Consider the following 15,063-nt stretch of genomic DNA (forward strand, 5'->3'; position numbering starts at 1 on the left):
TTCAACAAAATTTTAAAATGTCTACACAAACTTTTACATATATATATATATATATATATATATATATATATATATATTGATTATAACGTAGTTAGTCAACCGTGACTAGATAGCTGATATGACATTTTTTGTCAAAATGACGTCATTTTATAAATATCACAAAATTAAAATTTGAGTCTTACAGAATTCGAACTCACGTCTTGACGAATAAAACTACTTTGAAACCACGTCTTGGCAGATAAGTATAAGCTTTTTATCCGTCAAGACGTGCGTTCAAATTCTTTGTTTTAACGAAAATATCATGTCATGTCAGCTATATAGTCACCCGAATAAACGGTTGACTAATCACCGTTATAGTCAATGTATATATATGCACATATGTAAAAGTTCGTGTAAACATTTTAAAATTTTGTTGAGTTCATAATGGAATAGATACTATACTAAAGTTCATGATGAAATAAGCACTATCCAAACAGTTGGGTTTGAAATAGGCCATTTTAATGAAGTATTAACGATAGTACACATGAATTATTATGTTATGGCACCTACTTCTCAATTCTCCGACATGCCAGACCATGCCTCGGAGGAATCCAAAAGTTGAAGTCCACCAATATTCTAGAGCATATGGAGGTAAGCTCCAAAAAGTAGACTCAACAAAAGGAAACCATCAGGTGAGATTGCTACAAAATTTCCAACGAACATAGAATCAAAAACAATGAGCAGAGCAAAATATCGCCTCATGAACACCAGTTTGACATGAACCCAAGAAATGAAATACTCTTTACATTACACGAATCAAATCATCGCCTAGATACCAACGAGCAGAACAACATCAATCAAATCAAGAACAGTGAGCTCAATCGGCTCATGAACGAACACCAGTTTAGCAGATACCAAAGAAATGAAACACACGTTCCAGCGTGGAAGTTTCTTAAAAATTCTCTCTCTCTCTCTCTTCTCTCTCACTGTGTTTCTCTTAACTTTCTTGCAGTGTCTTGTCTACTTCAGCACACCTAATGATCATGAGCACTTTCCTGCAAAAAAAAAAAGAAACAAAAATTAGACTTTAATTTGAAGTTAAAGATTTATACTTACTGCAAACAGACCCACATGGGACTTTTGATCATTACGAAGATTTTACAATGTAACAGTTTAGAGATCAATGTTGCATTTTTTTTTTCTGTGCGTGATTCTTCGACCAAGTGTTAGTGCAAGGAAATATTTTAGCTTACCCCAAAGTTTGCGCAACTTCATTGCTAATTGAGTAACAGCTCTTCTCTCAGCAAGATTCGAAAAGCCCATGCACGAAGTCTCCTGAATTGCAGACAACACTTGAGCTCTCTTTCTTGCTGATGGAATCAGATAATTAGCTCCATTTGTAGTGCTCAAGTCAGCGACCTATTAGAAGAACAAAACAGTGAATTTTTAGTAACACTTTCCAGTACAAGTAGTTGTAGCAATTCAAGCATGATTTCAAATCCAATAAACTTGCCTGATGCAGCCAAGGAAGTATTGAATTCATGAATCTTCTTTCAAGTAGATAGGAGAGAAGTATACTCAAAAGCTCATTCATGGTATTTGACGACAAACTGTCCAGCACGGGGCCGGTTCTGTCAAGAAGCTCAACAAGTGCTAGCTCATCACCACCAGAGAGCACTTCTAAATACTCTGATTCAACCACATCTTCACATGAACCACCTGGTCCACTCATCACCTCTGCATAATGCTTTGTTACGCTTTCAGAACTTTTCCGGGTCTGGCTCAATGTTTGTCTTCCTTGCCCAATGTTATTCCAAATGTCTTCCCTTGTATGTTGCTGACCAGTCTCACCAACAGCACTTCTTGGCGTCTTTTCTATACCCTGAGATACATTTAGTTTGCTTCTTCCATGTGTTTTGTTCTCTCTTGTCACTGAGTACTTGGAAGATGATAATGTTGATTGTCGATTGCGGATTTCCGTTGAGTTTCTCGAAGTGCAACTAGAGAGCCTCGGTGACACAGTACTACCTTGGTTTAGCTTCACAAAATTGGAGTTTGATATATCTGAATGCAAGGCAAAGTTTTGAGCGATCCCTTCCACTGCATATTCTAAGCTTAACACCTTGGATTGAAGAGCCGAAAAGTTGTTCATTATTCCTGTTGAAAAGACCTATAAAGGCACAAGGAGATCAAATTAGTTTGCACTCCATTGTGTCAAAAATCTAAATACAAAGCTGTTTTGAGAACTTGCATCTTCAAAATACAAAGATAAGACAATAGATTGTGAAAGAAAATCCACTGACCTGTAGCTGATCTATCAGTCGTGACTGTTTATTCTCGATATCTGAGAGCTGTTTACGTACAGAAGCCATTTCATTTGAAATCTGAGCACAGCAGTCATGATTGATTTCAGAGCTTGACACTGTTACAGTAGAGTCAGTGCTTGTACGATTCTTCAGTTTGGTTGAGAATTGCTGTCCCTCAGAGTAAGTCTCTTCATCTGCGAACTTCTTACTCGTTATGGCTGGATTCACCATACCACTCGCTAGGAAACTGTTTGACGAAACTGTAACAGATTTGATATCGTCGTTTTCATTCACAGCGTCAGTTACATAACAATCTGCCTTATCTTCCATTGGAATGTACTCATACGTCACTTCTGGGGTGTTTGCCGCTTCTGCAAATGTTTTGGTGATGCAACTGCCCTCTGATTCTTCATTGTGAAGATTAACCTTGGAAACAACTGGAGATTCCGAGACTGCGATTTCGATGCGCCAATTATCTTGTTTAGTCTTTTCATTGTAACGTGTAGGTGCATTCCTGGCAGAAAACGGAACCTTCTTCCTTGCTAAATCTGTTACATATTTGTTCGATGTAACATCCTTCGATTTAGAGTCACTGGTGCTGAATAGTTCACTATCCCCTTGAGCTCCACTATAACTTTCTGTGATTACGAAACAGATTAACAGAAAGAGCATCTATGAGTCTATAAGAAGCACACAAATATGAAAAAGATTTGAGGAAAGAAACCATGTTCTTAACTCACCCCTTACGGAGGATACAGTTTCAGACGGCTCTTGACTATCAGAACCAGGGACACCTTTCCAATATTGCAAGGCGATGACAATTGAGTCCCTCACCGGTTTCACCTAAACAGAAAAGCTCAAAGTTATAATATTTTACTTCAAACATTATCATCTATAAGATAGTGAAATTTAAACAAAATTTCATACTTTGTCAAAGCGACATGACTCTAGAGAGCTAATGCAAGAAGCCTTGTGGGGGCCAAGAAACTTTTCACCAGTAGCCGCTATTTCCATAAGTGCTACAGAGGCTGCCTTACGAGTAGTCCAATCTTTGTTTTTAAGCGCATCTTGAAAGCTACTCATTGCTGAGATAAGCACACTCTTTGTCGTTGCCCCACCAGCCTGGATTAGAATCAGTTCCCCAAACTATCGTTACACAATCACATTTACAACAAATATGAGATTAATAACAGCAAAACAAAACTAACCAGGATGATACTTCGGTTAAGCTCAATAACCGCTGGCTTTGCAATGAAATGCGAGCTGTTAAGCAGCTTCACAGTTTTGGTAAGCATCCGTTGTATAATCGCAACCGGAGCCTCAGGACTACTATCAATAACTCTCGCCAAGCACAAGGCTGCACCTGACTGCACGCACTTATTCTGATCACCAATAGCTTCAAAAAGCGGTTTCACCAAGGAAACGAACACACCATAGCTCTCGTCCTCATAACAGCTCATCTTCGAAGCCAAAACACCCATCGTTTCAATACACGCGTCTCTCACAACAGAATCCTGATCCTTGAGCCGCTTCACCACACTAGAGACCATCTTAGCGAGATACGGCGGAACGAGTCCGTGATGAAACCTAGCCAGAGTCGCCATTAACCTGATACACTCCTTGCGCACCGCGCTCTTCTGCTCGGAATCAGTATCCAGTATACACGAGAGGAAACAAGAGATCTTGTCAGGTGCGAGATGCTCGACTGTGTTCTCGAGCTCGTCGACTCCTCTCTGGTGCGTATCTCTATCCGCGAGCTTGTTTAAAGCGGTTACGACTTTCTTCTTCAGCTCAAAGATAACCTGCTGTGGATTCGCCGCCTTCATGTTTCCTCCTCCTCTTCCTTTCGCATGCATGCTAGTCGTCTTCATATCGCCTCCTCCTCTCCAAGATCTGCTGGTTGAATCTCAACACCTGCGAATATAAAGCAACGAAGATCTCGCATCATCAATATATGAAAGATTAGGCGAATCGTATCAATTTCGTGAGAGAATAACGCGGAGCAGATTACGATTTTCCTTAAAATTGATTCAGCCTAGTGTTAAATTTGGAAAGTAGTACAGTTAACAGCTAGTCGAGCTTAAACATTCCTAAACGAAGAAGATTGAATCAATCTAGGATTCGCTACATTCTCAGGGAAGTACGAAAGTAGAATCGAGAGAGGAAGAGAGTAATAGCGGAAGCATACACTGAAAAGCTATCACGAGGAAGGTGGTGGTGGTGGTGGTCAGGGAAAGGAGTGAGAAGCCATGGATGTGGAAATGCGATTCAGTTTTTTCTGTTAGGTTTCCGAGAAAATGACGGAGAGAAATCTCTCAGGTAGTGGGAGAGGAGTTGATATGTCTTTCACGGAGCCCAGAGTATATTTGGCAGAGAGGGAGTGAGGCGCGTGTGATTCAGTTGCCATTGATCAGCGTGTATTTAAATTTAAATTAAGTTTTTTGAATCTCGCGCTTGCTAGGTTTTTCGAATTTTGTTTTGTGGGGTCCACTTGATTTGGAAATTTAAATGTTTGAAACGCGAAAAGGGTTGACTGTAATAGCTTTCTAACTGGGCCTTTGCGGGCCGGGTAATGTTGCCAATTTACTATCACCATCGCATTTATATCCTTAATGATGTTCAATGTCACTGTTACAGTGATGATTTCCACATGCTGCAGTCTGCAGATACTCAACATGTAGTATTGAACAGTGATGGACTTACAGAAATCGAAAGATCACAATTAATTAGGAATAACATGTGTCACTGTCAGTCTATCACAGACAAAACTGTAGATGAGTAGTAGTGTTACCAAAATTTTAAAATAGTGATTGAAATGCCGTAAACATCCCTATTTCATGTGAAAAAAGCGTTGGTCATAACGTTTAATGCTATAAGTGTTTAGGCAAAATGATGGGAGGGAAGATCAAAGCTATTGAATGCGTTGTTGGCGAGTGTATTCCCAGAGAGCAATGGCGCCGCTGACGTGGACGTTGAGGGACCTAACAACTCCTAGTTGTGGGATCTCCACACAAGCGTCCAGTATATGGATTATATCCACAGGTATGCCTTCCTTTTCCCGACCCAGCACCAAAACCTTTTCGAAACAAACAACAGACACAACATTGATCATCAACAAGATCCTTTTTTACTTCCATGGGGAAAGTGAGAGAGAAGTAAAAGAAAACTTCCAAACTTACAGTCTTCTTTGGGAACTGATACTTGTCCAGAGACACACTGTTAGCTGTCTGCTCCAGTCCCAAGATTGAGAAGCCTTCTCTTTTCTTTTTCTCCAAGAACAATTTTAAACTGTTCACTGGGACTTCAACGATTGGAACCCATTTCTCAGCAGTCACGCTACAGAAAAGAGAAAGAGAAAAAACACTTGTAAGTAGCCTGTCTACGGTTCTAACCATTCTGTTAATTCAGCAGGAACGTTAGGTCCATGTTTTCAGGGTGCAGATTTTTCTTGGCTACTTCATATTTACTGATCCATTTATCTTGTATTCTAAAGCAGACCCAACAACAGCATGAACTTGTGCTGTCCTTATACAATGAGGACTTCAATATATATGGCCTTACCTGATTAGTTGGAACTGTTTGTCGTGTATTATGCTTGCATCTCCAACGACAAGACCCGATGCTTTAAATATCTGGAAATTATGCAGCGAGAGAGGCATTGTTAATACTGAACTAAATACAAGAAGTACAAAACACCTAACTTTTGTTCTCTTCCTTTACTAGTCTAAATGGAAAGAAAGAGGTCGCTATACCTCGCATGTCCGGGCTAATCCAGCAAGATTAGGAATACGATCAACCAATGAAGCCACAAGGATCAAACTCTGTCGGCCAGATTTCAACCTCTCCACCTCCATGCTTCTAGATCGTAAGAGCTGACTCACAAGCTCGTCTTCTTTCTCCATTTCTGAAAAGGTTACCCGTGTTGGTATGGTACCGGGAGGGTGTACTGATACATAATCTTGCGAAATAGACAGCTACGTAAAAAAATTGCATACCAAAGAGCCGCTTGTAAGTTTCTCCATTTTGCAGCACAGAAGTTGTTGAAGTAGCATCTTGCTTCTCATGTTTAGTCAGAGTGATCTTCTTCTGGAAGTCCAACGAAGATGGTTCAGAAAGCCTTTCTTCATCTGATGTGGTCGTCAACCGACGGTTGGGCTCTTCTTCGATCTTGAAGCCTTCATTCTTAATGGTAACAATGTCTTTTGCCATGGAAGCACGAAGATCTTCCCTAACATCCTGCAAGACCTCAAGATTAGACAGAAACACACATACACAAAATGAAAAGTAGTTCTCAATTATGTTTGTTTGCTTACATTCAGAAAAGAAATCACGTTATCCATGAGGCATGTTGGAACACATTCAAATTCACTCTCCTGCACCCAACCATAAAATATAAATGTTATTACTTGGCTGTATGATACAATTTTTAAGTGTCTAAATGTACCTCAACACGATTGACAAAAACACCAGCCGGAGTGGCAGATGTGGTGGGATCATAGGCATCAAGATATCCTTCCATTGATGATCGCAATCTACACCAGGAAAAACAAAAACAAAAAACACAGCTGAATGTGTGTAAATAATAAACCAAAACCCTTGCTTTGTCCACAAAACTAAATCCTTATTTTTTTAAAATATGAAAAATTATAATCAGACTGAGTAGAACAACACACCTCGAACAATCAGGATTCTTGTCCAGGTAAGACTTCAAATTCTCAAAAGAGAGCTTCTCCAACGGTATTGTCTGAGAGGATGTGGACTCCAAGGGGGGAAACAGTCTAAAGAGTACCCGATGCACTAATAACTGCGCCACTCGAAAAGAAAATGGAACAAGATTGATATACAATTGAAGGCCAACGTTTACCAAAAGAAGACAGAGATGACATCTATATAAGACCAACCTGAGTGAAACCTCGTAAGCTATGATGATGAGAAGTTAATAACGGAATTATTGGTGGAAGAAGTTCTCTCAAATTTGTCTGTTGAGCCATCTTTTCGGCATGAAGGATGACATTGGCTGCAATGAAGACATAAGACGAGAGAGCTTGCTGCATATTTACAAGACAACATCTATCAATACATTAAACAGAGAAACTTCTGCATTGTATTTTTATTTTAGTAGTAGAGCGTCTAATGTGTATCTTGCACATGATTTACCTGAGCTTTAGTGTCATAATTTTGCAGTATAGGAACTAACTGCTCTTTAACCTGTGATACAACAACCAAGTAAGACATGAAAACCATTTAGAGTTTGCTTACAAACCACATTATAAAGTTTATTACCAATGGTGGAAATTTCAGGTAAATGTTTATGGCAAATGTTTCCAGGTATTGTCGAACAGCAGGCAGGTTATTTCTCTGCAAGCAAATCAAACACACAAACAATCAGCTTCAATTTAAGTTGAAAAGGAAAAAAATTTATCCCTGACGCTTGGATAGTCAACAAGGCAGGCTATCTTTTCCTAAGCTTACATATAAGCAAATGTGCACACTGTCCATGACTTGGCCAACAATGTCATTGCTGACAAATCGCGACATAATGCATATCATCTGCCAAGCGCGTATTTTCCGTCTGTGGATCTGTTAAAGAGAAACCAGCAATTACAGTCAAATAGTAGTTTGTCACTTAAACCAAATGTCCATCTAAGAATTTAACGAAGAAAAACCAAGGACAAGAATGCAACTCTTACAGCACTATACTTCTTGTAAAGCTCCTTTGCCAAGTCTTTATCATGCACCTGTACCCTCAAGAAATGGACCCATTTAGATAATAATCTCAGTACATCTCATTTATTAATCAGAGTGTCAGACAATAAGACTTGGCAAACAATAAGTACCGCCGCATCAAGAAGCTCCAATAGAAACAACTTTCCAGCCACAATAGCATCCTGGTAATCTTGATTTTGACATGCTGGTTCGGCCATATTGGCCAAATCAGCCAGCTTCTGAAACAGACCAGCGACTGACACACGCGCATACAACTCCGTGTTGATAAAAACCTGAGGAAAAAAATGCAGAGCATGTCACTTCGCTGAGTCAAATAAATTGAATCTATCATCTGCAAAAACTGACTCTTACTTCTGTCAGTTCAGGGTCTGGGTTCTTTGCCAGTAACGATACTTCAGTTCTTGCATCACTATTGTCAGATAACTCAGCTTCAAAATCCTCATCAAATGCAACTAAAAATCATAAAGTTAAAGGATAAGCAATTCAGTATCATACAGCGATCGCAGTGATGGCTTAATGGAAATAAAAGCTATTACAGACCAGAACCATAGAGAGTCAGAAGCTTCAATTCTTTAATGTAGTACTTGATCGTCCTAGGGTACATGAGCCACAGTCCTGTTAGGTGCAAGGCCGCAAGTCGAATTGTGCGTGGACTTTTCTGACCTTCCTCAAGTACTTTTTCAACAAACTGTGAAACAAGACATTGCCAATAAAAGACACATTTTCCCTTCTGTTCTTTCAAAACATTTATTTAAGAAGGATAGATGCATACCCACTTCAGCGGTCCATCTCCATCTTCAGCTACGTGCATGTCTTTATTACTAAACAAAGAAGAATGCAACACCGAAGACAATAGCGCAGCAATTGGTGCGACCCTTCTCTTCTTGCAGCTGATATGCAATATCCAACATGATTTGACCAGCTGCCACATTGTCTGCTTGCAAGGCATCACAAGAAATGAGATATAGATTAATTATTCGAAAAGGATATAGAAAAAAAAAACTCAATCAAATCTGTTTCAAACTCATTACAAAACCTGAGTATCCACACCCGAGAAACCATCCAAAGATGATTTCCCAGACGCAAGTATCCCCAAAGCAAGTCTGACAGATTTCAGCATAGGCAAAGCAGAACCCTCCCCAGCATTTTCAAGGCTGCCAAGTCGTATAGGGAAGTTAGAAGCCACAAGAATGATAAGTATGATAAAGTTCACGTCGACTAGAGTCACTAGGTCACATCTCACCTCTCTACAATATCATAAAATATGCTTTTGACTGTATCATCTGAGAAGAAAGAAGTTATATCTCCTGGAATACGTCTGACATCAAGAACATTCATGACTGATAATAGAGACTCCACACAAAGCCACTGAATCAAGAACATTAGGATCAGAATATTTCTTTTATCCCTCCAGAAGCAAAAGGCCACTGATAATAAGATCTTGTAACATGTATAATTCCACTGGTAAACAGCTATATCAATAGAATAAAAATGTGCATTACCTTCCAGCTAAGCAGAACAGCCCTTCTACTTCTTGCCAGAAGTCCTGCTGTGAGAAGATGGTTAATGTTGTGGAGGAAAGCCGGAACTGAAGCTTGTAACCAATATTCACCATCCATCATGGCTAATAAGGTATTATCGTTTTCTAAAAGGTTGAAAGCTTTAGCTGAGCACAAGGACACAAATGCATTCAGTACAGCAGCTAGCGCTTCAAATGCTGCAAGATAGATCTCAGCTTCAGCCTGGTAAGAAACATTCGTCATGAATTAGTACATTGCGATCCCATACAGTTCATGCATCACATCAAACTTGAAAACTCAGGAGAATGGCATTACCTCAGAATTACAATTTTGAGATGATAGCGTATGCTGGACGAACTTCCAAAAGAAAGCCAATGCTAATTTGAGTTCAGTAACACCACTAGTGACTTGACCACAGAATGACGAGATCAACCCAATAATTTTCACCGATGTTACCTGCTCATCAAAAAGCACTGAGATGAATCTCTTTTCAATGTTGTAGTTGTAGACGTGTTACTACAGGGAACTGGCCTTAAAGAAATTTGTACGCAATTTTCCTTAAGATAAGAAATCATACAGCTTCTAGTACAGCTGTTGTAGTAGGAACAGATAGTCGGCGTTGACTTGGACCCCCTAGTTTTCCTATGATAGAACCAGACAGAACACCATTCTCCACAGTAGTGTGAGACCAGAATATTGAGCAAGATGAATCAGCAAATGAAACCAGCTGCTTCTGTATTGTCAAGCCAGGAAGAAGAAAAAATCATAGTAAGCCAAGTTAATGAGAAGATAATTATATCATCGTCTGTCAAGAAAATGTTTACCAGTATCGATAAGAGAACAGCAGCAAACTTTTCATTGATAACTGAAGCACTACCAACGATCTGCTTGCCAGTTTCCTCAACAATGCCGATGCATGACTTGCTTTTCACCGAAGAACTAAGTTCAGAGACTCCATCTTGCATGTTCTGGAGCTCTATGAGCATACTCAAAATAAAGATTAAAAACTTCGCAGGTGCTCGTTCTAAATGGTTCTTCTCTTGGAAAAAACTAACGCCGCTATTTTGCACAAACTGCAGAGTTACAGGGGACTGTCAAATTAGCAACGCAGTACACCTAAAAGAATCCATTGTGGAAAATAAATTTTAGCTGCTAAGTCAAACCATTATGATATCGGCGAGATGTTCTTCATCATTAACTGTAAGGAAAAATACTCTTGCCCATCGTTTTGTTTGGGATTCCCATGCTTCCAAGTCTTCATCATCAAAACCCTCAACATGATCACTGACAAATTCTTTCAGATACTCGTGAAGGCTCGCTACAAGACGAGTGCCATCAGTACATAAACTGTCGGAAGTGTTTCTGTTGCACCCCTGGAGCCATTCTAGCATCGTTTTCCGCAATGAACCTGACATGGAAGAAAGCAAAGGATGTTAGATGATGAATTTGCATTTAATCTCCGTATGTAAAACGTCTCACGCTCACCATTATGGTCAGTAAACTCCCGAGGAATTGCTGAAACAAACTGCAATAGTGTTCCAAGAGGAACTTCACAAGGGTTCACCACTGAAGCAGCAGTTTCCAACACTTTTTGGCAAACTAGAAAATGAAAAAAAAATGTGGTTAAATATAATGAGGGAGCCCCAAAAATTATAATTACTACCGGTCAAGCTAACTGATTACGGACCTCGAGTACGGTATTTGTGATTAAAATGTTGCCTGCTGCTCTCTGCAACAAACTTCAAGACATCCAGTATATGTGACATCTCATCTTGGCTTAAATGTTCACTAGAAGGTTCTAGAGGAGTCCCAGAGAATCCATTTTCAAGATGCTCCATCTCCTTGTTCCCATATCCTCCAACCACATATGCTGTAGAAACAATGCATTGTACCAAAGCCATAAATCCAGCCCTACCAAAAGACTGTTTCTTTGCAAGAGATGCCAAGTTGATCAAAAATCCAATCCGATTCCTATGAAATGAATAAACTATTAGAAATGTATAACCATAAAACTTTATGATTTCATAATTTTGCAGACCCTCGAGAACAGATCTAGTTAGTACTTCACCAAAATAAGATGATATAACAAACTGTGACACCTTACCTTGGGTTGAGGCAACTTGTGTACGCACACACATATTGAGTTGCACCTTCAATTGTTCTTGAGGTATAGATTCTTTTCAGCCCTGGGATAGTAGAATAAGCAAGAAATAATTCTAGTTAGTACTTTACCAAAGTGACAGTAAATGAAAGACAATGGAGTACATTTCTCCAAGAAGCACCTACCGAAGTCCTTGTGGTGTACAGAATCATTCAAAGCCTCTATGAAAGGCCCAAGAACGAAAGTTTGGGACATTGATTGTGTACACGTTTTGTATCTTCTCCACTCAATCCCCATAAAAGACTCCATGACCGTGCACCTGACTAAAATTTTAGGATAGATGAATTAGCCAGAGAACTGAAATGAAATGCAGATCTGGATCAGTCAAAATGTGTTGCCAACAAGGAGGTACACAACAGTACCTAGAGGATTATCATGACGAAAGCCTCGATTCCAAAGAACCTCTAACCAATTAAATATTTCAGTTTCCTCATCTGGAGTTTCTTCATATCTGAACGATGATTTGATTAACAAATCAATCTGCGAGGTAAATTTTTTTTTTTTTTAAAAGAACCAATGAGCAGAGGAGACAAAGCATCAAGCGCAGAAAATTTAAAATTACCAAAGGAAAAAAAAACTGACCTGGTTACTCCACACTGCTTCTACGAGATGAGTGCCGTACTCGTCAAGCATCTCATACAAGAGCACAAAAGCTTGCCACTGCTGCTGCTGACTAGTCAAAGCAGATTCAACAGAGCCATACAATTCTCCCACACCAAGTGACTTGGCTTCCTTTTCTGCCCACATCTCCTTTTTCGTCAAAGCACGATGAACTGAGTTCCCTTCTGGCTTCTTCTCAGAACTCGTCTTACTCACTTCGCTTATGGATAAAACTGATTTCAGTATATGCAATGACTGCTTCCTTACTAAGCTCTCATCAAAAACCTGAAAGGAGATTTTTTTTTTTAACACTCATGGATGATCCATATTGTATAAACTGAGAGAATCTGTAAGAATAGCGGATGCTTTTGCCATACCAGGCCTTTCTTGATTTCTTCCCAAAACTCTTGATCAGACCTAAAGTCAAAATCGACAGGGTCTTTTTCTGAGACATAACTTAGGGCTCCGTCAGAAGAAAGACACAAAGAGAGAACACTGTAAGCATCCCTTCTCTCTATTGATCCAACCGAGAACAGCTTCTTGCAGCATTCCCAAATCCTTTTCTTGAAGCCATTCCTGGAGTTTTAAACATCAGAACAAAATCCTTACGGAGAAAACTAACCAACCCAAAGGCGAATAATTGTTTGGGTTCATTGACCTCACCTTGAAAGTATGTACACATTCCCTTTAAGTGAAATCTTCAGAGAAGACTGAGCTGAAAACACCTTGAAAACAGCAGGGAGGAGGAAACTAACAGCACACGAACGATGCTCCACACTTTGAGACAAAAGCCTCTCAGTAGTATTACACAAATCCCAAAGCAAACCAGCTGCAAAATCCTCAGCCTCTGGAGCTTCTTGGTGACTTTGAAAAGCAGCGTTCAGAATCAGATTCAAAAGATGGCACGACAGTGGAATCGGAAATGACTCAGACAAAGATCCAACGTAGTTTCCATCCTTATCATTTATATCCAAAGAGCCACCACGCAACAGCTCTCCCCACCTGATGAAATCCGATTCTTCATGTTGAAGCAATCCCATCGAAACCCCAACTGATCTCAGTAGAAAAGGCACCAAACTCACTCTCAATATATCCAATGCACTAGTCTCGACCACAACATCAAAGAACGATTGTATTATCTAATACAAAACAACAAAAGAAAAAAAAAACAATAAGCTCAAGGAGATGTGACCAGCAGGAGGAGGAGGAGGATGAAGATTCAACCTTATTAAGCATATCCAAGTCATAAGCACGAACCATCTTCATAAGTGGAATAAACACTCTCCACACAAACAACTGCAACGCATTATGATTATCCTCATTACCAAACCCTGACTCAACCACCACAAAAAAAAAAACCTCAAATTAGTTTAATTCTTTGAAACCTCTAACAAGATTCATTTTTTTTTCCGAAGAACTCACCAGAACTCTTTAGTAGATGACAAAGACCAGCCACCAACGAAGCAATGTGGTTGCAATCATCAGAATCAAACTTCTTCTCCTATTACAAAAAAAACATTGAAACCTTTTCAATAAAACCCAATAATGGAGACGGAACTGAACTAAAGAAAGATCGTTTACCTCCGCGTGAAAAGGCAACTCTTTGATGAGGGATTCGAAGAGGGAGGAGGGAGACACGCCTGTGGAGCTTAGGACACAGTCGAGAAAAGCGGGAACAGCTGTTGGAGGAACTTGTTTGAAGCTCAGCGACAGTGAAGTAATCAGAGAGGAACTCATTGCTCGAACTTCCGAAAACAATGGCTGCAGCTAGCAGCCGGAGATAGATATCGGAAAAACGTAAAACGAATTTGAAATTAGATTTTCTTCCGACGAATCCCTCTCTTAAACCCTAGTAGGTATCTGAGGGGGAAAGAAATTTCAAACAGGTCCCTATACTTCTTTTTCCTTACATATATTGCCTAATAAATTGGATTCTTTTATTAATTTGGGATTAATTCGAGTGTTGTTACTTGTTATGTTTTAGCTGAAGCAAATTTATTTTAAAAAAATGCAGTTATCTAAAAAAATATTATTGAAATTGTAAATTAAAAATTATCCAACTAATTACAAAATAGAACTATTCAATTTGATTGGTTACACAATTTTTGATAAATTTAAAATTACTTAGAACAATGAAAACATAAAAAAATTCTAAACATTTTATATTGAGAGAGTATTTGCCAAGATTGAGTTTTCAATCTGTCTATTGATTTCTTTCAGATCTGTCGGAAGAGAGATATACAAATAAGATTATGGAATCTGTTGGTTATCATATGTGGTAACTAATGATCGAGCAACAGAGCTTCCTAAGAATATTGGGAGATATATATATGTGAAGTTTTGTTAGTCCGGCTAGTAAGGATGTGGATGATTGAAAAGTGAATGTAGATAGTCGAAGGCGCAATTAGACTTGCATATTTGCTAGCTAAATTCGCAAATCAACAGTAGATGAACTCTCATTTTCCCTAGAGACACGCATGCATTCCCCAACCAACTAATCTACTTGTTATCTAAAAAACTATCCAAACGGACAGTCCACACCATCAAAAGCATGGGATGCCATCATGCACAGTGCCGGCTTAGAAGGATGGCAAAGGGGGCATGAGCCTAGGGCCCAAATTGTTTTTTGTATAAATAGTATTGAAAAAGGGCCCAATTTTTTGTAAAAAATTAAAGATTAAAGCCCAAAAAAATTTAAATTAGCATAGATATTTATGTTTAAAGAAAATATTATACCATTTTGCCACGGGTCCAAAAGTTTTTTGAGCCG

General features: G+C 39.2%; 2 protein-coding genes across 2 annotated transcripts; both read right to left on the reverse strand.

The window, feature by feature from the left end:
- Positions 1-708: 708 nt before the first annotated feature.
- Positions 709-4,683, reverse strand: LOC106432177 (TORTIFOLIA1-like protein 2). The gene is made up of 8 exons (XM_048782023.1): positions 4,474-4,683; positions 3,494-4,199; positions 3,213-3,407; positions 3,026-3,128; positions 2,283-2,923; positions 1,493-2,149; positions 1,233-1,398; positions 709-1,034 (listed from the first exon to the last, which is right to left on the reverse strand). Exons 2-8 carry the CDS (start codon positions 4,154-4,156, stop codon positions 1,021-1,023), a joined length of 2,439 nt encoding a protein of 812 aa, XP_048637980.1. The 5' UTR covers positions 4,157-4,199; positions 4,474-4,683; the 3' UTR covers positions 709-1,020.
- Positions 4,684-4,984: 301 nt separating this feature from the next.
- Positions 4,985-14,114, reverse strand: LOC106357027. Its single transcript, XM_048782021.1, has 35 exons — positions 13,875-14,114; positions 13,716-13,794; positions 13,518-13,624; positions 12,957-13,432; positions 12,671-12,869; positions 12,276-12,578; positions 12,056-12,173; positions 11,819-11,956; positions 11,637-11,718; positions 11,220-11,503; positions 11,018-11,131; positions 10,696-10,940; positions 10,357-10,605; positions 10,110-10,265; positions 9,848-9,988; positions 9,515-9,754; positions 9,256-9,380; positions 9,049-9,166; positions 8,785-8,946; positions 8,553-8,700; positions 8,364-8,464; positions 8,123-8,284; positions 7,976-8,023; positions 7,758-7,865; positions 7,569-7,643; positions 7,443-7,493; positions 7,187-7,333; positions 6,959-7,089; positions 6,730-6,817; positions 6,599-6,658; positions 6,281-6,521; positions 6,038-6,189; positions 5,847-5,917; positions 5,465-5,621; positions 4,985-5,361 (listed from the first exon to the last, which is right to left on the reverse strand). The coding sequence occupies exons 1-35, from the start codon at positions 14,028-14,030 to the stop codon at positions 5,197-5,199; spliced, it is 5,397 nt and encodes a 1,798-aa protein (XP_048637978.1). The 5' UTR covers positions 14,031-14,114; the 3' UTR covers positions 4,985-5,196.
- Positions 14,115-15,063: the final 949 nt, after the last annotated feature.

The sequence above is a fragment of the Brassica napus genome, chromosome A1 (assembly GCF_020379485.1).
Source record: "Brassica napus cultivar Da-Ae chromosome A1, Da-Ae, whole genome shotgun sequence".
In the NCBI taxonomy this organism is placed as follows: domain Eukaryota; kingdom Viridiplantae; phylum Streptophyta; class Magnoliopsida; order Brassicales; family Brassicaceae; genus Brassica; species Brassica napus.